We start from the raw sequence: 24,162 nt of genomic DNA, 5'->3' as shown, positions 1-24,162 counted from the left end.
GGGTGGACAGCAAAATAGTGTCCTTTAGATGGATTGTGTGACCCTTAACTCTTGATGGCTCAGCACACCCCACACAGTCCATGGCACCCCTTTGCTAGACTTCACCCTTGAGAGCTGTGGGAAGACAAGAGTCAACAGGAGAGCAAACACTTTCAAATGAGTTGGATGGATGAGTAGGTGAATGGCCAGATGGCCAGATGGATGGAGGGAGAGAGGGATGGATGGATAGGAAGATGGAAGGAGGGAAGGAGGGATGAACTCTCAAGACACCACAAACCCATATGGAAGACCTGCCCCAGGTCATCAAGTCATCTTAAAGATCAGCTTTCTTGAGTCACACGCAGCTTTAGAGTGACTTGCTTGGCTGGGATGAGCAGGTTGAGAAACCAGGTTATCATCTGAAGCCACATGTCCCACGCAGGCTGTTATCTCTCTGTGGAATTGTTGGAGGTGTCTGAAAGCTAGGTGGGGTTCTGGGAGAGGTGGAGCTGTAGGCAGGCTGTTGTAGCTTTAGTAAGATTGTATCTTGGGAAGCCTGAGGCAGTGAGGCTGGGTGGGGTGGGAACAAGCTGATGTTGGTGGTTTGGGCTTCTATCCATAGAAGATCTAACTTGATGTGGCAATGTTATAGTCTATGTGAGCAAGAGATAATAATGGTTCTATCTCTCCCAGCCAGTGACTTCCTGGTTCCCAGGGGTCATGGCTGTCTATTAGATCAATCTCTCTTGTCATCTGCCCCCCAAAAGGGTCAATTAAGATAATTTAACAAAGTTTAGCATATGCTTTTCTGGCACGAGTCATTTCTCACTGCCCTCGCGAACCACCAGTTCTTAACCATTCCCCAGCCCCTGCTCACCTTCCTATCTCAGCTCCTAGCACATCTTTTTCCCTGCCCACTCCTCAGAGCTGTCTGGTTTCTTGTGCACACCATTATCTCCCTCAATTTAAGGCTTTGCTCAAGCCTTTCCACCCTCCTGGAAGTCCTGGTCTGACCCTCTACATCAAGCCGGCATCTTTCTCTGTCCATCCAACAGCCTTGCTTATTTATCTAGGGACAGGATCTCTACCTCAGATTGGCCTCAGGCTCCTTATGTAGCCAAGGGCGACCTTGAAGTGGAGTCCCCTGGCTTCCATTTCCCAGGTGCTGGGGGCACAGGCATGCACCACGTCCAGTTTATGCGGAGCTGGGAGGCAACACAGGGCTAGCTGAGCTACACTCTCAAACCTGCTTTGTTTTCTTCACTTGCAGCCATCTCTGAAACTGTTAATTTGCGTGTTGTGTTGCACGGAGTCCCCGACTAGACTGTTGGTTCCAGGACGGGGACTTGGCTACACGGTCACTGCATCCTCTGTGCCTGGCACAGCGAGCAGCAGCCGCACAGAGCAGAGTCCTTGAATATCCAGTGTGGGCGGATACCAGGCTCTCCAGGACGAGGGACTTGGGGTGCACCGAGCTCTGGGTTTTAGGGCACAGCAGCGAGGCTGGATTAGGGCCGAGGCGAACCCGGGTGCAGGAGGCGTGCACCTGGGACCTTTGCAGGACCCCGGATTGGGAAACAAGGCCCCGCCAGGGGGCTGGACTGTAAGCGGCTCGAGACCAGAGCGACACCGGTCTGAACCGCAGGTTAGGGGTTGAGGTAACAAGTGACAGGTTGGCGGTGCAGTGCCTCACCTGGGCGCCGCAAACCTGGTGCCTGCCGCCCGCGCTCCCGCTAAGCCCCGCCCCCAGACCAATGGCAGTGCGGCGGCGGGGGAGGCGGGCTTCCATTGGTCAAGAGGGCGCGGCGCTGGGCGTCTATTGGTCAATCCCCTGGGAGGCGTGGCCGAGCGCTCCATGGCTCCGGCCTGCTGGCGGCGCTCGGCGCTCGCTCAGAGGCGCGAGCGGAAGTGGCGACGCTGGCGTCCCAGGAGGCGGCGGCGGGCGGCGACAGCCCGGGCGCGGACGCCCTCGGCGCGGGCTGGGGCATCACCAAGGGCCTCGACCCCGAAATGGCGCTGCTGGCCGAGCACCTGCTCAAGCCGCTGCCCGCGGACCGGCAGATCGAGACCGGGCCCTTCCTGGAGGCGGTGGCCCACCTGCCACCCTTCTTCGGTGAGTCCCGGGCGCCGCCAGCCCTTCCCATCTGCCCAGATCTCTCTGTCCCCTCCTCTCCCCTCAGATGCACCCGAGCCCTTCACTCTCTACCCCATCGCCCCCCAACCCCGTCCCGGAAACATCCTTAACTATTGCACCACCGGCATGCTGCACCAACCCTCCGGCGCCCCCCGAACGCCTTCATCCTCGGTTGCATTTTTCGTCCCTTTCGGAATGGTTCTCAATTCTCCCCCACCCTCAAAAGGAATAAGCCCTCCCCTCCCCAGCCTCTTCCCACCCCAGATCAAAGGCCGTCCCCCATCTCCGAGGGCTTGAAGAAGGAGCTGCAAAACTCAAGAGCGCTTTTTAGAGGCAGTCACGAAAAGGTTTTCCTACATTTAGGAAGGGGGTCAGGAGAAGGAGAGTGGGTGGGTTGTGGGGTGAGGTCAGCGGCAGGGTACTTAGCCCGAATCCCTCCCTCGCTCTGGCTTGGAAAGTAGAAAGGAGGACAGCTCCATACAAGTTGAAGAAGCTCTTGGGAGCATCAGACCCTCTTCCTCCCCTCCTCCAATCCAGGCCTTGTTGGAAAGTGGAAGGAAAACAAATGCCATCTGCCCTGCCCTTTGCCTCATAGTCCACAAAGGGTGCAACCTGAGCCTCGCTTTCTTCTTGGTGGGGACGCTCCCAGTGCCCTGCCCTGCTAGCTCATGTAGTGACTTTGAAGGACCACACCAGCCCCCAGGGCAGAGTCCAATTGAGACCCACACTTTGAGGGCAGAGCTTTGAGGCTGCTCAGCCAGAGGAGGTCTTGCACCCACACAGTGGCTTGATTGGCCCTTAGAGATGATTGGGACTCGTGGGGACAGCAGTTCCCACAGTGGGTGTGTGACAGTGTGCATCTGTACGCCAGTTTTCCTCTTAAGCCTCAGGGTTCCCATCTGTGAAATGGAGGTGTTGGTCTAGATAGATATGGGGCATAAATGAAGGCTTGTGAAGAGCAGATGTTTGCTGTGGAGGGAGAGGAAGTAATGTATGAAGTCCTTGAATCTAATGTTGGGCCCTTTCCATAGATGTCTAATGGGTGTTAACCCTAACCCTGATTGCACTTGTCTGTGAGAGGCTCCAACCCTATGTGAAGACCTGACAGTGGGGTGTGGGCTTCCTCAGCCACTGCTATGCCCCATGTGCCCTGAGCACCACCTGCTGAGTCAAACCTGCTGAGTGCATGAGACCTGCTTGACATCAGTATCTCAGCTGGAGATGAGATTGCATCTCCAGCCAGGGAGCTGCTGGCTCTAGCTTTGATTTTTATGACCACATTATAATATATATATATATATATATATATATATATATATATGACCACATTATAATATATATATATATATATATAACATATATGTATGTATTTGAGTGTGTTTGTATGCCAGAGCTGGAGGACAGTTTTCAAAAGTTGCTTACTACCTTCCACCATATGAGTTCTAGAATTCTAACTCAGGTCATCTAGCTTCACAGCAAGCTCCTTTACCTGCTGAGCCATCTGGTCAACCCCGGTATCACTGTGTTTTGTGTGTCTGTTTTCTTCCTGGGCTCTCTGAGTAGTTGCTAGTTAGAGCCAGCCTGCTGTGGGTTCAGAATCTACTGGAGCCGGTGGTTCTCAAGTGAGGGCAGTTTTGTTCCCTTGTGGGGTATCTGCTGGTGTGTGGAGATGCTTTTGTTCTTTGTAGTTGAAGGACTGGTGCTGAATGCTACAGGGCACTATCCAGGCACTTGTAACACCCCTCAACACACAGGACAGCCCTGGCACCAGGAGTGCTAAAGCCTGTCGGTGGCTCCACTGATGATGACATGGCTTCCCTGTCTTCATCGAGGTGACATGCTATCTCTGCACCTTTGGGTAGGAGCATCTTGCTGGTTTGGGAAGAGATGGGAGGAGGTGGCAGGAGCCAGGGCAGAGGACTGTCCCTCCCTCCCTGATCCTGGTCTCAAAGGACTCTTGTCTTTGCTTCCATCCTGGGCTGTGGGATGTCACAGCTGTGGACAGAAGCACCATTTAGACAGATGCTTCAGTGGAGTTGGCCTATGAAGGGCTAACTGGCACGGGTCACCCTGGAGCCATTTACTGTGCACCAAAAAGGATCGTTCTTGGCACTTGTATAAAAGAAAACATTTTGAACATGCTCTTGCTGGATGGAGCTTTCTCCTGTGGACTCAGGTGTCAGGAGGGTTATCCCACCCTGGCCTTGGAGAATCATTGTCAACTCTAAGGTGGGGGTCTTGGTCTACATCTTTGGGGTGTCCCGATCACTTGGATGAGCTGGGCACAGTGTGTGTGGCCCTGGCCTACAGCTGGTCTGGAATGATGGCCACAAGGAGCCTGAGAGGCATTGTGGGAACAGGTTCTCAAATCAGAGCAAAATCAAATGATGGCTGCCATTTATTGAGCACTTACTAGGTACTAAGGATCTAGTACCACCATACCCAGTCTCAGGAGCCTGTTGTTTTTTCTTTTGTTTTGTTTTCTGTGGTAAGACTTTAATCTGTCCTGGAACTCACTGTGCATCCCATGCTGGTCTCAAACACAGTTCTCCTGCCTCAGCATCCAAATGGCTGGAAGTACAGGTATGAGCTACTCTCTTGGCATCTCACAGCCCCTTTAAGTAGGATTTTTAAAGAGCAACCCTCTGTTGTCACTTTAGAATATTTTCCTTCTAGACTCTTTCTATATCTGAGAGAGAGAGAGAGAGAGAGAGAGAGAGAGAGAGAGAGAGAGAGAGAAACAACTCTATTTTCCATCTAACTACATAGTGAGGCTGCCTTCCTATGTCACTTGTCATATCCATAGTGGCTTAAGATTCTACTACTTGAATGTGGCCATAATTTAGCAATGCCCTTGTGCTGGACACCTACTTGCTTCTTCCTTGTCACTGTAGTAGATAATGCCGCTGCCAACATCTCTGGGTCTATTTCTCTGCGTAGTTCTTTGGGTGTTTCTCAATTTTAGAAGTGAACTTTCTGGATCCAAGGGCAGGAAGGATTTGGACCTGTTGGAACAACCACCTTAACTCCTCAGGGTGTAGCCCGGGACCATTGGCTGGGCTTGGTCAATACTGATTCTCTCTGCTCTTATGGGTGTGGGTCTCATGTCATCCTGCTCCCTGGTTTACGGCATCCCTTTAGGGACTCACCCTGCCTCGGTATTTCTAGCCTGAATTCACTCATTCAGGTCTTCCCACATCTATTTAGAGGCTGGTCCTTTCCCCGTCATTTTTCTCCCCTGTGACCCAGTAATTGAATCTTCCCAACTGATCGGTTACAAGGCTGACCTGTGACTCCTGTTCGCTTATCTTTTAGGTCAATTATTCAGCCACTCTAGAGTCCAGGAGGCTTGATGCCCTCCCACCCCCACCCCTGGCTAGAAGCCTTAGTGGTTCCCTATTTCTCTTTCCTAAAATCTGTGCTGCCAACTTTCTGAATGACTCTCAGGCCCACAGATGGCATTGCGCCACTGTCCCCAGAGCGTTCCCTGTGTCAGCCTTTCTCCTCTGCATACCACTCACCCACCCACACACCTTCTTCCTTTTGTCTGGCTGAAGTCCACATGTCCTTAAGGAATTGGCTTAGCCATAACCCTGCCCAGAGTCGATCCTCCTCCCAGTGGCTCATGGGACCTATTGTATTCTGTGTTTCTAAAGTAGCTTCTGTGCCCAGGACTCTGCAAGTTGGAATATTTGCTGAGTACATCCTTTATTCTTTACTTACTTTTTTTTTCTTGTATTTTGAGGTCCTTTGTAGCCCAGTCTGTCCTTGAATTGTGACACCCCTGCCTCAGCCTCCTGAGTGCTGGTGTTTCCTATCTACACCACACTTGGCTACATGAAAGGGATGGGGGGGGTTGTTTGCTTGTTTATTTTTGTTTGTTTTTTTTCTCTCCCATTCCCATTCTTTTAGGTTCTTGCCAAAAATTCTTGGCTAATCCATATTAAAATACGGAATTAAATCAGAAGACATAACCTCTGCCCATCCTGCACATGTGGCAGGCCTTACTAATCAACCACAGTTCTGTGTTCCCCTCTGAGCTTAGACACAGTCTCAGCATCTTTCTTAGAATGACCATTCTCTTGGTCAATTAAAGTTAGTCCATGAGGTGACACTTGTGACAACTATTAGCTGTCATTGTCTAAAGAAAAGCCTGGGATGGAGGAGCTGCAGGCAATGATTTCTGTCTCTCACTTGAGGTTTTAATGCTGGGGATGTGTTTCCTTCATCTGACACTCTTAGCACAATTAAATCAGTGCCCTTGGGATCTGGCCTTGCAGGTGCCTGGCACTCAATGTTCTTAAAATGAGTCTAAAACGTGGTTCTCTGTCTCTTGATTTAATACTTGCTCCATTGGGGTGGTTGGCCACTGTGCTTTAGGATCTCAGAGTCCTCTGCTTCTTGCAGCCAAAGAAACCAAAGCCAGAGAAGTTACAAAACTTGCCCAGGGGGCTGGAGAAATGGCTAAGTGGTTAAGAGCACTGGCTGCTCTTCCAGAGGACCTGGGGTCAATTCCCAGCACCCACATGACAGCTTACAACTGTCTATAACTCCAGTTCTAGGGGATCTGACACCTTCATACCAATGCACATAAAATAAAGTTAAATAAATTATTTTTTTAAAAAAAGTCTTGCCCAGGTCACACAACCAATGAGTCCCCAGTCTACCCAGACTAGAATTCAGGCCTTTGGACTCCTCATACAGTGCTTTTGGCTTCCTGTGCAGCAGAGGAGAAGATCCCCCTGGAGAAACAGCCTGTCAGGCCTCTGCAGAAGTACAGTAGCTTTTCTGGCATGATAATGACTAGCTACATGGCAAGTGGCCCAGGAGCTGCAGAGTAGATGTCCATGTGTCCCTCCAGGGGACCTCTGTCAACTACCCTCCTGCCACTCTGAGCCTGTGACTTCTGCTTCTTGCTGTACAAATTAGAATGGCTGGGGACTATTAGGCTTGGGGGACCCCAAGCGGACAGTGCTTCCTCTAATCGGCATGTGCAGGCCAACCACATGGGGAGCGCCTCCTGCACCCTGATCTCTAAGACACTCCCCTGGTGCACCAAGCCCTTTCAGGGCTGAGGACCCCTGTCCACAGCCCTGCCATGTTTTACATGTCTGTTGACTCTCCTAAGAGAGATACAGTGGGGCTGTGCTCCCCCTCCGCTCCAGCCGGCTGGTGACAATCCTAGTGGTGGAGTGTTGAGAGCTGGGCTTTAGTCACAAAGCAGGGGACATAGACTGTACTGGTATAAGGGGCACTTGGAAGAAGGGGTCACAGAGCTGAAGAGATACTTCCTGTCCTGGTTTGCTCCTCTTTGAAAGTTCTGCAGTGCCATGGCATCAGAGGGAGGCATTTGCAAATGTGTAGTGAGGGAGGCATGGTGAGCCCTGCCCAGTGCTGGTGCTCCTGGCACCACCTTAGGAGAGGACTGTTGCCAGTCCATAGGATGGCTGACTTTGAGGTGCAGAGGGGAATAGTGACTTTGAATCCAACTAGTTTTCTCCCATACCTGTGTCCTGAACACCTGGGGCAGGTGAGTGGAGAGAAACATGGACACTGTCACTCAGCCGAGTTCTGCTGGCATCTGGATAGAAGCATCCAGTTCATGTCCATATACTTGCCATCTTGGACCCCCCAGAACATGACCTCACAAGGTGGTGATGGTGCCTGATGCCTAGAATCACCCCACTTTTACATGGATGAGAGAAGCAGCCAGAGTACAAGCAGTACAGCCCTTAGGAGACGGCTCTGCCACAGAGAAAGCATTCCTGAGCCTTGGTGACTGACTGCCAGGGCCCAGGGCCAACTGTTGGCTGTTTCAGTCTGAGAATCACTCCAGTGCAGCTGAGAGCCATGTGGAGTAGGTCTGGGCCCCTAGTATCAACCACTTGCTCACCCTGGCCTCCTGAGATGACTCGTTAGACTTTCTCTGTTCAGGACATCTGGTTCTAAGGTCCAGGCCTGGAGCCTGGCTTCTGTTAGTTCGAGAACAGAGAAGAAAAGGAAATACCCAAGTGTGTGTCTGGGCTTTCAGATGGTGGCACCTCCTCATCTGGTGTGCAGAGAGGTGAGGCACAGGGCAGGGAATCTGTTAGGGACCAAAGTCAGCCCCCCCCCCCTGTGATCTGACACTGGCAACACTCCTGGCAGAGCAATGTCCAAGTGGAAGACCTCCCTCCCAGGGCCTTATGAAACATATGTATGGCCCCATCACAGCTAGCCTGACCCCTTTAAGATGGCTCTCGGGGACAAGCGTGGAAGTGGGTGGAAACACATTTCTAACCCTTATGAAGGAAATAAGAAACAAGGGAATTGTGGCAGGGTTTTTAAAACTAAAGTACTTTTTAAAAAAAGATTTATTTATTTATTACATATACGCTGTTCTGCCTACATGCCAGAAAAGAGTACCAGATCTCATTACAGATGGTTTTGAGCCACCATGTGGTTGCTGGGAATTGAACTCAGGACCTTTGGAAGAGTAGTCAGTGCTCTTAACCTCTGAACCATCTCTCTCTCTCTCTTTCTCTCTCTCTCTCTCTCTCTCTCTCTCTCTTCTCTCTCTCCTCTCTCTCTCTCTCTCTCTCTCTCTCTCTCTCTCTCTCTCTCTCTCTCTCTCCCTTTTTCTTTTTTTGACAAGGTTTCTCTGTGAAACAGCCCTGGCTGTCCTGACACTCACTCTATAGACCAGACTGGCCTCGAACCCACAGGGATCCACCTGCCTCTGCCTCCTGAGTCCTGGGACTACAGGCATGTGCCGCCACTACCCGGCAGTCGTGGGTGGCATCTCTTAAAGAGAACCTTGAGGCGGATGCAGCCCTGGGACAGGGCAGTCAGCCCTGTGTTCTGTGGGAAGTCCTATTCTGTGTAAAAGTTTGTGGAAGAGCGGGCTCTGGTGTTAGGTTTCATTGTTTCTGTTTTTAAATGTCTTTGTGAGTCTCCCTGCTTCTGTTACATTCTTACCTAGCCTCCCTTTCCCTGTATTGTTACAATGTAACTAAACTTTCTAAGCTCTTTTCAGAGACCACCAGACTTCTGTCTGGGCCTGTCCCAAGGCAGTCAGCTTCCCCAGGCTCCCAAGTTTTCTGTATGCTGTTGCTCCAAGAACATCCTTTGACTCCCACCCAAGCTCCCTGTAACTCCCTTGAAGTCATGCCTGGGTGATTTCTGTTGGCTTTTTCTCCTTGGTCTGTCGGTATTTCTCTTTCCATCCCTACTCTTCTCAGATTGCTTCTTTAGTCCTTCCTGTGTTGTGTATGATAAGCATACACCCTGCCATATAGATCCAGTCTCCTGCTTTCCCAAGCAACCAGGATCATTATTTTCTAGATGTTCTTTCTGGAAAGCCCTGCCTGTTGAGAAAGGTAATGCTATGCCATGTAATAAGCATAATAAATAAGCCTTTTTGTTGAGATGCTCTGCAGGAACTGTGCTGAGTCCTTCACTGAGGCCTCACAGCCTCCCTGTGAGATGGGGGTCATCATTACTCTCATTTTACTAATGAGTCAAGTGTAGCTCAGAGACATTAGCTAATTTCTCCCCCCCCCCCCCAGGTTATACAGCAAGTCAGAACTTCCCAACTGTGTTTGCTGAACTCAAGGCTGGCTTTTGTGAGGGGATAGGTCTCATTATATAGCCCTGACTGGCTTGGAACTCACTATGTAGGTCACCAGGAATAGCCTCAAACTCACAAAGATCCTGCTGTCTCTAGCTCTGCCTCTGGCTCTGCCTCCTGAGTACAGAGAGACTAAAGGTGTGTGTGTCACTACCTACCCCTGGCCTCCAGGCTGGCTGTTATTAAAGAGGGCAACTATGGACAGACGATGTGGGATTCAGGGTGGCTTCTTAAAGCAGGGCTCTGAACTGGTGTTTTTCCCTTTGTAAGCAGACAATGTTGAGCAGAGCCAGCCTTAGTGTGTGGGCATTCTCCTTCAGAATAGGCCTGTGACCTGAGCCTGGACACCCCTCCCCAATTAATAAAAGATTCATCTCCATCAGCTGTAATTTGAACCACCCATTCTGATCTTGTAACTCGGGACCTGTAACATTAATCTGCTGGGAGTGACTAACAAATTTTATTGTCTGGCTATGAATAAAGGCATTCCCAGCAGAACCTCCCTACACCACCTAGTGTCTATTGCCACACAGTGACCACTCCTTGGAAACAGTGTTCAGGGGCTGAGTTAGGTGTGTCTCATCAAAAGCAGAGCGCATCCTGGTTCTTCATGTGTCTGCTCACTTACCTGTGGCAGCGTCTGGCCTTGAACCCTCCATTTTCCTGCCTCGGCCCCCGAGAACTGGGATGACGTTTTGTTCTTAAATGAAAATGATTTCTGAGAGGAAGTGTGTGTGTGTGTGGGGGGGGGTGCTCGAGTGTGTGCACTCGGACACAAGCACTCATGTGTGCGTGGGGGGGATTCAAGACATGGCTAATCTCTTACTTTGTTGTTCCAAATTGGGACAATGGGAACACCCTTTGTTGTGATAGATAAAGCTGCAGGCCTGTAATTCTAGCACCTGGGAAGTGGAGGCTAGAGGCTTAGAAGTTCAGGGTCATCTTCAGCTACAAAGTAAGTTCAAGACTAGCCTGCATACCTAAAATCTTATCTCTGAGAGAGGGAGAGAGAAGGGGGGAAGAGAGAGAAGGAGGGAGGGAGGGAAGGAGGGAGAGAGAAAGAGAAAAGACAAAGGGCTTGGAAAGAAGACCTGAATTTAGTTCTCAGAACCCATGTAAAAAGTTGGGTATAGTGGCACACACCTATAATCCCAGCGCTGGCCAGGCGGTGGTGACCCATGCCTTTAATCCCAGCACTTGGGAGGCAGAGGCAGGTGGATCTCTGTAAGTTTGAGACCAGCCTGGTCTACAAGAGCTATTTCCAGGACAGCCTCCAAAGCCACAGAGAAATCCTGTCTGGAAAAACAAAAACAAAAACATCCCAGCACTGTTGGTTGGGACAGGTGGCTTCCTGGAGCTCACTGGCTGGTCAGTCTAGCTCACTTAACAAGCCACAGGCCAATGAGAGATCCTTGAGGTTGACCTGTGACTTCCAAATGCCTGCTGCACCCACACAAATGTACACACAAACAGAGAGGAAAACAGTAAAGACATTTGGAGTCTAGGATGGAAATTTCCAGGTGTGTGCTGTGATCCTTTCTGGAGAGGGAGAGTAGGGGGCACTCAGTCAGGCACTAAATCACCCAGGCAGTCCCTGAACTCAGCCTCCCAAGGGCCAAGACTACTGGCATGCACCACCACATTTCGATGCTGGAACCCAGGGCCTCCCACACACTTGGCAAGCATTGTCCATGACACCCAGCCACGCCCCAGCTGGGCTGAGTACAGTGACCTGTGTTCAGCTCTGCTAAAGGAGGAAATGAGTGTTTCTGGGTGGCATGTAGTAACAAGCTGGCTGATGAACAGACAGTTTTGCTTTCTGGGCAATGCTATGCATCTGGGCAGTGGTGGAGACCCAGGCAGGAGGCCCTAGGTGGCCCTTGCCCAGGCACAGTTGTCCCAGAAGGCACACATGAATGCCTCTCCTAGTTCCCATTTCCTTCTGTTTTGCGGCAGTTTTGACAGTTTGCTGTTTTGCTTGTGTTCTCCCTGCAACTACTGGACTCTGCAGGAAAAGCAGGAAAAAAAAAATCCATCAACAGCCCGGAGGAGCTTTTTAAAAGATAGAAGATATAGTGCCCTACGATGAAGGTTTGAGGGACCCTGTGACATCACCAGGACATCCCTTTATATTCTTTATGATGACCCTATTTAGAAGGCTACAAATGGCTTGCTCTATGAAACAGGAATGAGCATTGGTGCTCCATTTGTGAGTTTGTTTTAATTTATGTGTATATGTGTCTGAATAGGCTATATGTAGAAGGGTACCCACAGAGGAATCAGATCGACTGATGCTGGAGTTAGAGGAGGTTGAGAGCCACCTGACAGGGGTGCTGGGAACTGAACTCAGGTCCTCTGGAAGGGCAGCAAGTGCTGTTAGCTGCTGACATCTCTGCAACCCCTGTTAATAAATGCTATCCAGAATGATGAAGCCAGTGGCTGATATATTCATAGAACTACTTAGTTGATGGAAACATCTCCATTTTTGTTGTCTTTTCTTCTTTATTACTGAGAGGAAGCATCTTTTTATTTCACCCGTGAGTTATTCATTCTAAAGAGCTTCTTTCTTTCTTTCTTTCTTTCTTTCTTTCCTTTGTTTTTCGAGACAGGGTTTCTCTGGCTTTGGAGGCTGTCCTGGAACTAGCTCTTGTAGACCAGGCTGGTCTCAAACTCACAGAAATCCACCTGCCTTTGCCTCCTGAGTGCTGGGATTAAAGGTGTGTGCCACCAATGCCTGGCAGAACTTTTTTTCTTATTGTTCCATAAATACTCTTTATATATTGGGGATAATAAACAACCTTTATTGATTTTTTTCTGTGCTTCCTGTCCCACTTTGTTGATGCCCTCTTATAAGAAGCTCTTGGATTGGAATGTAAAAAATAATTAATTTTAAAAAAGAGAAAAAAAAAAGAAGCTCTTGGGTTTTGTAATCAGATTTAATGATCTTTTCTTATCCTTCTGGGTTGAGGGGGAAAAAAAGCCTTTATTAGGCATAAGAGGCCTTTCACCCATGTTCTAAAAACCACAGGTCTCCCCGTGCAGCCTGCCTGTTGAGGCTGGTTGTGTGACAGGAGGTGGTGGCACTGTGGGCCTTCCTGTTTTCAAAGGCAGCTCCCTTCCTTCTGTGGGTTACAGGACAAACTGGAAAACCATCCAGGTGCCCTCCCCCTCCAGGCAGCAGGCAGGTTGACTACAGCTAAAGAAGGCAGAACCAGTTTGAGGGAACTGCAGAACTAGTCAAACTAGAAAGGTGGTTTGTTGCCCGGCTGCATTCTGGAACAGGTAACGGGGTAGGGACCAGCACAGGTTTAATTATTAGAAAGGCTACCTACCATGAACGTGGGGATTCAAGCCATGCTTTAGGGGCCCTGCCCCAGCACTGTTCTCTCTGAGCTCACACCAACAGGTACATTCTAGAAAGCTAATGTGGGTTCATGGGTTACTTTGGCCTTGTTACCCACCTCGGGTGAGTCATCTGGCTTCTCTACTGTGGCCCTCATGTAAGCCATGGGAAGCGGACTCCAGCCCACCGTCCTTGGAGTTCTTCTCTCTGCCAAGCACCTCTGGGCTGCAGGGTTCACACTCAGAGTTCCCAAGTCACTTGTCACTTGTCAAAGCCATTTCAGAGTCATAATTCACACCTAAGTGGCAGGCAGTTTCCCCACTAACCACAGCTGCCCAGCTTCTAGGTGCTTCTGGCCTGTTTGGCCTACAGCACAGGGCACACTGCCCCAGGCTTTTCCTGCCCGTCCACCTGGGGTCATCTTTTTCTTTCTGGGACAGGGTCTCACTCTGTAGTCCAAGCCTAGCCTAGAACTCATGACCCTCCTGCATCAGGGTCCAGCATGCTAGGATGACAGGACAGGCCCACTCTCTTTCTTAAAGGCCCTCATGGAGCCTGCAGTCCCTGCCTCACTATCTGCCTCCATCCACTGCACCCTTCCCCCACAGCAGAATAGGTGCCGTGGCCCGGGCAGCAGCCATCAGCCACACACACAATGACGGCTGCTGTGGGGACAGTGCCCGCTGACCACAGCGGCTTTGTGACCCTCATTGAGCACTGTCAGGAGAATGGCAAACAATAAGCCTTTTCTCCTGCCATCAGGGCATGTCCTACATTAGCCTGCAGCTGCCCACACTCTGCCATCCAGCCCAGCTTCCCAGGGCATCACCCTTTGAAGACCGTGGCTGGTGATTAACTAATACCTGCTATGTATGCAGCCCTTATCTCCCTCACAGCAGCCCTGCCCTGCACGGGAGTCCTAGTCTCACTTTACACAGAGAAAAACCAACGCCCAAGTTGCTTCACAGACCCTCTGCCATCTTGGGTGGGTGGGTGCTTCCTTAAAACTAACACTTGGGGGTCATCTGAAATATGCTAAAAAGTGCAGACAAGGGGGCTGGAGAGATGGCCCAGCAGTTTAAGAGCACTGGCTGTTCTTCCAAAGGACCTAGATTCAATTCCCAGCACTCACATGGCAGCTTACAACTGTCTGTAACTCCAGTTCTAGGGGATCTGATACCTTCACACTGGTGCACATAAAATAAAGTCAAATAAATTTAGAAGAGAGAGAGAGAGCGAGTGTGTGTGTGTGTGTGTGTATAGACAAAGGGGGAGGGGGATGGCGCCATTGATAAAGTGTCTGCTGTGCCATCATGAGGCTGAGTTTGGATGCTTGGTACCCAAGGGGACAAAACTATACTTGGGCCATCTGTATGGGGGAGGGGTGGAGACAAGAGAATCCCTGTAGCTTGATGCATGTCTGGTGAGTGAGCACTGGTGTCAGTGAGAGGCAAGGAGAGCCCACTCACCCACTTCATGGGTGCCCCGCTAGGCGCCACGGGGATGGGTTCAGTGCTACCTGCGAAGTCCCTCCATGAGGTACTTCAGTGGGCACATGCCTGTCATCCCAGCGTTTGGAGGCTGAGGCAGGGGGACCATGGGCTACATAACTGTCTCTCAGAAAGAGAGAGAAACATGGGGTGCAGCGGGGTTTGCACTCTGCCGAGGCTCGGGAAGATTTGATAGGTCAAGAAGCCTGGCCCTAGAACTAGGAAGTCATAGAATGATCAATGCCCTTTTCCCAGCCTTTGCCCCATGCTGGGGACCCTGCTAAGTAGGTCTGAAGTATTTTTCTTTTAAATTGCGTTTTGCATTTATTTTTGTGAGCATGTGTGTGTGAGTCATAGCACATGAATAGGGGTCAAAGGACAACTTGTGGAGATTTGTTCTCTCCTTCTACCATGTGGGTCCCAGAGATTGAACTCTGGCCACCAGACTTGGCACCAAGGTCACCACTGAGCCATCTCTCTGGCCCTTAATTTAATTTTTTGATGATGAGGGTCACATCTAGGACCTCACACATGCTAGGCAGTGGTTCTGCCTCCATTATGCTGATATGGAGTCCAGATATCTTGTTTTCTTTCCAGAGTCTCTGCTTTGTAGCCCAGGCTGGCCTCAAACTCTCGGTGTTCCCACCTCTGCCTCCTAAGTATGGGGGCTACAGGTGCAGGCCACAGGCATGGTAGGTGCATCGTGAATCCTGATATCTGTGCTAATCCTACTAAGCGCTCAGTGTCCTGGCTTCCATGGGAGGAAACAGACATGTGGTCTGGGAGACTTGTCCCATGGAGGGATGTTGAGCCGATCTCACTACCACCTATGTGGTTCCTCATCCATCGTCCCACTGTGTCTGGGATGTGTCATCACAGGTGCTTCAGCACACACCTCTTCATGTCGGCAGTGAAAGACTTTTCTAGATGGCCGGCGTGTGTGCTGGTCACCTTCACTGGGATTTGACCTGCAGAAGTTCTTCTCCCCTCCGTCATTTGGAAAGTCTTTAAGCCCTTGTCTGCCTCCTTTCTGTGAGTTCAGCACCTACTTCTGGCCTACTGTGATGTCCTTGTGCCCTTGACTCTGCATCAGACTTAGCAAGCCTACTTCCCAGCAGGGAGAAGGTGTCGGGAACACTTTGCTCAGGTTCCGAGAGTGAGGCCAGTACTGGAATGTGATGCCGAAGGCCTGCACCCCTCCTCTAAGCAGCTTTGGCTAGTATGATGTTCTGGCTGCAGTGATGGCCTGCCACAAGGGGCAAAACAGTGGGGAGGAGGGGAAGGGGGAGGAGTGCAATTCACGTCCCATGTGGAGCCTGGAGTTCCAAGCACAAATGGCCAGGCGTCTCCTGGTCTGTGTGCTATCTGCGCAAAGCTGTCACTGCTTGTACTGCACCCCATTCTACTGGAACCTGCCAAGAAAGGTTCCCACCTCCACAGGGGAACACTGTGGCTCCAGGGTGAACAGAATGTGTGTCTGTGTCTGTCCTGGTCATAAGATGGGAAACTTGAAGCTCAGATGAAAGACAGTGTCCAAGCCTACCCTGCCAGTGTGAGGGGGCACAGGTCAAGTCCGAGCTCACATGGTTACCAGCTGGACAGTGCAGATGGGGGGCCATTTCCACCACTGTAGAGAGTTCTCTTGGATGGTACCATGATGGGGAGAGCAGCTCCAGCAGCCCTCAGAGGCTCTGACCAGTTCTGGGGGTGACAAGCCGCTCTCATCCAGAACCCAGCAGTCCCTGAATTCACTTGACCACAAGACTTTCCAAACACCTACAAGTGTTTCTTCCTGGCCCCTAAACACACAGGTGGTGGTCTTCCATGACCTGTGATGGTTCTGAATGCCAACGTGGTTGGGAATCTAAATCTTTCTTCTCATTGTGTTCCCAGATTGCCTTGGGTCCCCAGTGTTCACACCCATCAAGGCGGACATAAGTGGAAACATCACGGTAAGTACATCATCAGGGTCTGAACCCACCCCTGCCTGGTTCCCACCTGAGGTTGGGGAAGAAAGAGGGCAGAGACATGGAGTCCTAGCCCCTCCCTTGTAGGGCCAAGGTTCTCAGTGCCCCTTGCAAGCACACAATTCAGGATTGGCCAGACCCTCTGCCACCCCCTCCACCAAACAAGAACTCCAGACATGGGGAAATGGTTCAGTTTTACAAACATGCAGGCCTGAGTTAGGATACTTAAACGGATTAAATAGTATCACTGGGCCACACAAGAGTTACCCCAATGCTGGAGGAGTGGAGAAAGGTGGGTCCCTATTGGTTATCAAGGCCAGCCAGTGAGAGGCTGTGTGGAAGGTGTAAGGCTGGTGAGATTGCTCAATGGCCAAGGGTGCTTGCTGCTCTTTCAGAGGCCTGGAGTTTCGTCCCGCACCAACACTGGCAACTTTCGAGTGCCTGTAACTCCATTTCCAGAGATCTAGTGCCCTCTTCTGACCTCCATTGGTACTCACATGTACACACATACATACACACACCCATATACACGCATGTGTCACACACACATACTATTTGTTCACAAACACACACACACACACACACACACACACACACACACACCTTTCCAGCTAAGTATCATCTCGAAGGCAATCCTGTAATCCCAGCACTCAGGCTGAGGCCCGAGGATCCATGCTAGCCTAGGTTATCTCATTCGGCATCCCACCACCAAGAAAAGAACAAGAAAGCAAGTCCATGGTGGCGTCACCTTGGCTCTTCCATGCTGGATGCTTTCGCAGGGAGGCACACTGAGGGTGGCGTCAGATTTGGGATCTGCTGCTTCGTGATCTCACTTCTCCAACACAGGGAACTTTGAGCTTGGTCCTTCTGTGTGAGTTACTACCTTCACACAGATGAGGAGCTTGAAGCTCAGAGTGGTTGATGACTAGTTTGAGGTTACACAGCAAGAGAGTGACAGGTGTGATTCAGTGAGAACCCTTTTGCCTGTGTCCATTCACTGTGGGACTTCAGGCCTCTGATGTCTGTGACAGTGTCAATAGCAGTGGGAAGACATGGTTTTTGGAGCCAGGTGCCTGTAATATTCCATCTGTGCTGGGCTCCAGAGCCAGCACCACCTTCCCAGTCACCCACAGGCCTACAGGGGCCTTAGATATGAGGAGCGGCATCACCTGCCTGGGTAAATGGGCTGGGAGATGTCCCTCCGTCTAGGCCTTCGAGGCCTGCAGACAAGGTCGGGCAGTGTGCCAGGGCCCACTCCCTGTCCCAAACCTGTGTCCTTTTACCCCCGAGCCTCAGTGCCCTAATCCATTGATTGGGTTCTGGGAGTGGTGTCAGGGTTGCCAAAAGACTGTGTGAGGCACTTGAAGCATTTCAGGGACCCAGGTTCCCGGCCAGGTGGGTGGTGCCTATAGGATGGACACTCTGCCCAGTGTGCAGAAGCTGTCTTCAAGGCAACCTGTGATGGGAGAACATCTGTGCTCTATTCCAGAAAATCAAAGCTGTGTACGACACTGACCCAGCCAAGTACAGGACCCTGCAGAACATCCTGGAAGTGGAGAAGGGAATGTATGGATCAGAGTGGCCCAAAGTGGGAGCCACACTGGCACTGCTGTGGCTAAAAAGGTGATGGGCTGGGGGGCGGAGCATGCCAACACTGCCATTTAATAGCTACAAGAAACTTCCCATGACTGACAGGTTCATGGCGGCACTTCCTTGTTCTAGCTCCAGAGAAGGCAGGGGAAGCACATTTTCCAGCTTTAGTCTCCGTCTCAGTTCTTTATGGACCTGATAGAGTCTCACACACTGTGAGTCAGTTGTGGCACCTCCCCTTCTCACAGAGGAGGCTGTAGGAGCATCTGGAGGCCCAGTCACAATCCAGGTCATCTGAGCAGTGGGACAGGTGGTGTGCTGTGTGCACAGAGGTAGCTGTGTCATGTGTGCACAGTGGATTTTTGTGTTATGACTCTCTTGATAGAGATACAGTAGGAGTGCTCTTGGGTTTGCACAGGTGTGTCCCTGCCTTGAGACTTTTCAGTGGTCTAGTAGCTCCAGAATTCTCTAGCTGTGTGATTCCAGAGCCACTAAGAAAGCAGGGACCCTTGCCCTGCCCTCCAGCACTTCCCACTGTTGACATCTCAGGGGTCTGGGCCAGGACTCTAGAAGACAGCTTGTCACCTAAAGCCCATCTCCCAGCCCCCAACACTTGCTTCTCTGGTGAACTGGACCTGGGGAAGTTAGCTTCCCAGAGGAGGGTGGTCATCAGGAAATGGCTGCTCTAGAAGCTGTCCCAGGCACACTGCCCGACCTTGTCTGCAGGCCTCGAAGGCCTAGACGGAGGGACATCTCCCAGCCCATTTACCCAGGCAGGTGATGCCGCTCCTCATATCTAAGGCCCCTGTAGGCCTGTGGGTGACTGGGAAGGTGGTGCTGGCTCTGGAGCCCAGCACAGATGGAATATTACAGGCACCTGTCATATGAAGAAGCTTCCAGCCAGGACAAGCTGGGGCAGAACCCTGCTCTCAGTTCCCCGCTCCAGAAGCCCTTGCCTGAGCACCCCCAACTCCCTGCAGGAAGGGAGCAGAGGCATTTGTTTGGGTTCTAGCCAGGTTGTGTGAGGGGTAGAGAAGGCAGGAGGCTGTGGAGTGGCTGACGGTGCCCATTTTGGCCCCATGCATTTGAAGGGAGTAGGATACAGGCCCGTGTGAATTACACTCTTGTGGCCATGGCAGAATGAGCCAGATGGAGAGGAAGAGTTCCTTTTAGTCCACAGTCTCTGAGGGCTCAGCCCTGGGTCAGCTTTACTGATTCTAGGCCCACTGCGAGGCAAGACAGCCTCCTAACAGCACTGTGAGGAAGAAGCTACTCATCTCATGGCTGACAGGAAACAGGAAGTCACTAGGGACTCACTTCCTCCAGCTAGGTCCCACCTCCCACAGCAATACCTAAGCCTTCATCATAGATCCTCTGGGGAAACTTTCCTGTTGTCTTAAACTGCACCACAGGGCTGGCGGTAACCTTACTTTCTACTCAGAGCCCCATGAAGCCCCTTAGCCAGGGGTCACTGTGCAGTGGAGGCTAACAGCCAAGGAGGCAGTGTGCCTGACATATCTCTGGCCTTTGAACCCTCCAAGGGCCATTTTGGCTTCATCCTTTTCACCATGAGGGGCCACAAGGACCCAGAATAGGCTCTAGCGGCACATGGCACCAGAGTTGGGTCATCACATTGCTCAGAAGCAGAGCTGACCCAGGTCACCTAGGGGAGGTCCTCCCCCATACACTGCTATGGGCCACCGTCCTAAATGACTGTCCCCTTGAACCACAGGGGTCTGCGCTTCATCCAGGTGTTCCTGCAGAGTATCTGTGACGGGGAACGGGATGAGAACCACCCCAACCTCATCCGCGTAAATGCCAACAAGGCCTATGAGATGGCCCTAAAGAAATACCACGGCTGGCTAGTGCAGAAAATCTTCAAGGTAAGTCCCAGGGACAAGGAGACTTGGGGTCCTGCCCACTGCCCTGCTTATCCCAGGAAGAGCTCACCCAGACAATGGGATGGGCTGGTGCAGAGGCCCTCGTGCAACCACCGCCAACCTTGTATGTGGCTGTAGGTGCTCCTTAGTGTTCCTGCAGGCCCTTCAGCCTGTTGGTTCCATGGCCGTGAGAAGAGTCAGGTCTGCAGACTCAAGAGCTATTGGGTGACGGTGGGCTGGCCTCAGTGGTTTCCCTCTTACCCTGGGCTCTCACCCCAGGCACAGAGGGGAAGAAGGGCCTTGCCCCCAAGGAGATGGCTACTGTAAACACTCGGGCCCTCAGGATACTGTGGCCTATATTGGGGTGATACTGACCACAGTTCCCGGAAAGAGCTTTTGTGCCAACCTGGGTATCTGAGAAACCCTAGGTCCATCAGGCTGGGAGGCTTAAGGAATAGCAAAAGGCCTCTCAAATTTGCCCCTGGCTACCCTGCCCCTCACGATGCCCTCATTAGACTATCCTTCCTTCCCCAGGAAGCCCAGGCTCTGACAGGAAGGGTCCCAAGGCAAGCTGGGTCCAGGCAGGAAGAACAGGTCATGAGGCAGGAAGTGTGGCCACCTCTGGGCCTTCTACCTGGGCATGGCTTGGAGCAAGGGGTCATCCACTCTCCCTGCAGAGCCCCTACAAGCACCCCTCAGGACTGAGTATCCCATGTGCAACACCCAGCTTCCTGCCAGTGCACCATTAGTGGGCGATGTTGCACACTCCACCCTGTGATGATCTCAAGGTCCCATGGCTCAGCCTGGGCCTGGCTGGCAGCTGCACCTCTTCCCAGGATGACTGCAGAGCACCGGCGTTCTGAGACAGCCTGGGCAACACAGTCAGATTCCCATCTCAGAAACAAAAGTGGGCACCTGGGAGCATGCTTCCCGAGCTCAATGGCCTCGTCTCTCACACCTCCAGATCTCTGAGGAAAGGAAGGAGTTATCTGCACAGTGTGCAGCTCGTGACTTAGGTTCAGGGCCCCAAAGCAATTATTATCTTCATCATGTGTGGCCCCCTCACTCCATAAACCAGGGTCCCTTACAGGGGAAAAGGAACACGCACTTTTCTTTTCCTTTCCAACATGAGCGGATAGACCCGCCCAGCACAAGTGTCAGGGATGCACGCTCCTGGGTGCCCAGTGGGCTAGCCTAGTCTTGCCCCACTAATGCTGCTCCTGCCTTCCCTCTTCCTCTCAAGGCAGCACTCTATGCAGCACCCTACAAGTCTGACTTCCTGAAGGCGCTTTCCAAGGGGCAGAATGTGACAGAGGAGGAGTGCCTGGAGAAGATCCGCCTCTTCCTGGTCAACTATACAGCCACCATCGACGCCATCTATGACTTGTACACCAAGATGAACGCGGAGCTTGACTACACAGTGTAGGCGCCCAGACACATAGCCCCCCGAGTGGGAACAAGCAACCCCGAATCACTGTGAATCAAGCTGGGGTCCCCAGCTCAGCCGCCAGGCCAGCCTAGGTCTGCAGAGGGCAACCCCAGCTTGTTAGAGGTCATTTTCTGTGTTGTTTTTTTTTTTTTTTTTTTTTTTTTTTTTTTTGCCTATTCTAATGAAGCAATAAACACCTACTCACTCCCGCTTTCCCAGAAGCCCAGGTGGAGCACACCTTCCCTCCAGTGTGGTCAAAACCAACTAACGTTGCTAACGATCAATTCCTAGGGTTTTCTGTCTTTTTCTCCCCTACCCAGCTCAGGAGGAGCCCAGCTCAGGGGGGGGGGGGCATACACCTCACCCAGCAACGAAACCTGGTCCGTCTGGCCCAAGGATCTCTTAGATGTTTGGAGGACAATGGAGTCTGATTAGAGGTTCAGCAGGGTCCCTACTCTGTGGTTTCTGTTTAAAAAGCAAGCTGGCAGAAGCCCTCACATGGCATACACATCTGGCATTGCCAGCCCTGTTCTCTCTCTCTCTCTGTCTTTTGTCAGACAGGTTATTTTTTGTTTGTTTTTTTTTAAGCTGAAATGTACCAGCAAGCCTTTTCAAACAATTGACTAGGCACACACAGGTGACCGTACATGACCGAATTTGTATTGTACTGCACAATTATTTTCTTCAGGGATGGCTTTTCCAACCTAAGAAACTGCCTGTCACAGGAGCCCTCCAGCTCTGGAGACCCAAGTAACTGCCTTGCTGCCTTAAGTGTCCTTCTGGTGATAAGAAGAGCTATATTTTTTAAAGTATCAGGGTAACACACCCTGATGTTGTGTTAAAGGAAAAAAAAAACCCAATGAGGAACAATTGGTGATTTTTATGCAGAAATTAAATAATCCTTAATAAATAAATCTATATTTTGAAGTCATAACTGGATGCTTCTGTGGTTCTTGATTCTTTTATTATTTTCTGTATCAGAGGTTACAGTTGGGGAGTGTCATAGGCATTAGCTTGGCACACCTCGGAAAAGGGAACCCAGCTGAGGAATTACTCCTTCTGATAGGTCTGTGGGCACATCTGTGGTGCATTTTCTTAACTGCTAATTGATGCGGGGCGGGGGGGAGCCCAGCCCACCTCAGTGTTACCATCCCCAGGCAGGACACCTGCGCTGTGTAAGAAAGGAAGGAGTAAACATTTTTGGTCTGTGGTCTCTACTTCAGTTCTCATCTCCAGGTTCCTGCCTTGACTTCAACTCTGTGACGGACCGTGCATGACCTGTGAGCCATGCATTCTTTATCTCCCAAGATGCTTTTGGTCCGAGGTTCGGCCACAGGCACAGAAAGCAGACTAGAACAGGGAACCTTAACCCAAACCCTGCAAGGACCTGTCTTCTGGCCTCTGCTTTAAAAAAAAATAACTGAGTTATATTTCACAGAAAAGTCATATATGTAACTCCTTTTGAAACACCAGGAGCCAGACATAGTGGCCTGTGCTTGTAATTCCAGCACTTCAGAAGCTAAGGCTGGAGGGCTGTGATTTCATGCTGGCTTGGGCTACATAGCAAGATTATTGAGCAAGAGATGAGGGGGAAGAGAGAATCATTTTGTTTGTTTGTTTGTTTGTTTGTTTGTTTTTCAAGACAGGGTTTCTCTGTAGGTTTGGAGAGTGTCCTGGAACTCTGCTCTCCAGACTGGACAGACTTAGAGATGGATCAATGCCCAGAGGGAGTCAGGGCTTCCGGTGGATGTCACACCCCAGGGTGTACCTTGAGGAATCAGAACTTGAAAGGAAATCAGGGTGTGGGCGGGAAGGGGACACTCTAGGAAACAGACAGGTGGCATGACCTTAAGTGGGCTCAGCTATGTGCCTCACACACTGTTACTATGGTATTGGGGCTTCACCCTGGAAATTACAGATCACCTCACCAGGCTCAAGCCTCCAGATACAGGATTTGGAAAGCTGCCTCAGATGTGGCTAAGGGATTGAAGCTTGAACCAAGTCTTTAACTGTCTCCTACTTCATGATGCGTTCTAATATCACTCAAACTCAGAATTCCCGAGTTCTTCTTACACTTTAATTGCTTTTGGAGCTCGAGCTTCCTAGAAACACAACACTAGGTCAACAAAAAGAATTCTGTGTCTTCCTTCTAGCTCTGATGTTCGACAGCGAGGTCAGAGGGCACTTTCTTTTTAGAAGAGAGAGACTCCGGGACCTGCTGGGATATATTGAGCCCAGAAGCAGGCAGCTAGCTCATTCTTATCAATTGGGGCACCGAGTTCTGCCTGGTGCAGGGAGGGAAAGCACACACATTGCACACAGACTGTATACCAGGCCCAGCAAAGTTCACAGCCATCTGAGATGTCAGGAGCCCCACTCATCAGAGGAGAAAACATCCCCCTAAGGGACTCTCATCTGACTATATGCCCCGACAGTGAGTTGATGGTCCCGCAACCCCCAAATAACCCGTTAGGCAAGCAACACCTTAGTGCCAAGAAACTCCAACAGCCCAGAGCTTGCCCTCGATCTATTTGCTCGTTGAGTCATCCATTTAAAATGACTAGTCTCAAACTCATTCTAACGAGTGACGGTAACCGACGACAGACCACTCTTCAGGCCTCAGTTTCCAAATGTGTAACGCTGAAGTCTTACCAGGCTTAAGTTTAAATCTTACTGCAGTATCTACAACGCGACTGCAGCGGTTTGGAGCTGCTTTGCCGAGTGTTAAAACTGCACCCCCA

The 24,162-nt window shown here is 51.0% G+C and overlaps 1 protein-coding gene across 1 annotated transcript; it reads left to right on the top strand.

Moving 5' to 3' along the window:
• Positions 1-1,891: 1,891 nt before the first annotated feature.
• Positions 1,892-22,355, top strand: Gltp (glycolipid transfer protein). Its single transcript, XM_027416009.2, has 5 exons — positions 1,892-2,092; positions 16,449-16,507; positions 18,012-18,145; positions 19,845-19,995; positions 21,236-22,355. Exons 1-5 carry the CDS (start codon positions 1,990-1,992, stop codon positions 21,416-21,418), a joined length of 630 nt encoding a protein of 209 aa, XP_027271810.1. The 5' UTR covers positions 1,892-1,989; the 3' UTR covers positions 21,419-22,355.
• Positions 22,356-24,162: the final 1,807 nt, after the last annotated feature.

Source organism: Cricetulus griseus, chromosome 4, assembly GCF_003668045.3.
Source record: "Cricetulus griseus strain 17A/GY chromosome 4, alternate assembly CriGri-PICRH-1.0, whole genome shotgun sequence".
In the NCBI taxonomy this organism is placed as follows: Eukaryota; Metazoa; Chordata; class Mammalia; order Rodentia; family Cricetidae; genus Cricetulus; species Cricetulus griseus.
The sequence above is the reverse complement of the archived record's forward strand: the minus strand, read 5'-3'. Positions and strand labels throughout refer to the sequence as shown.

Excerpts from the sequence above, each read along its gene's own strand:
- Gltp (XM_027416009.2), top strand. The coding sequence starts at position 1,990 with ATGGCGCTGCTGGCCGAGCACCTGCTCAAGCCGCTGCCCGCGGACCGG. Across the intron at positions 18,146-19,844 it reads GCACTGCTGTGGCTAAAAAG|GGGTCTGCGCTTCATCCAGG; the intron begins GTGATGGGCTGG and ends CTTGAACCACAG. Across the intron at positions 19,996-21,235 it reads TAGTGCAGAAAATCTTCAAG|GCAGCACTCTATGCAGCACC; the intron begins GTAAGTCCCAGG and ends CTTCCTCTCAAG.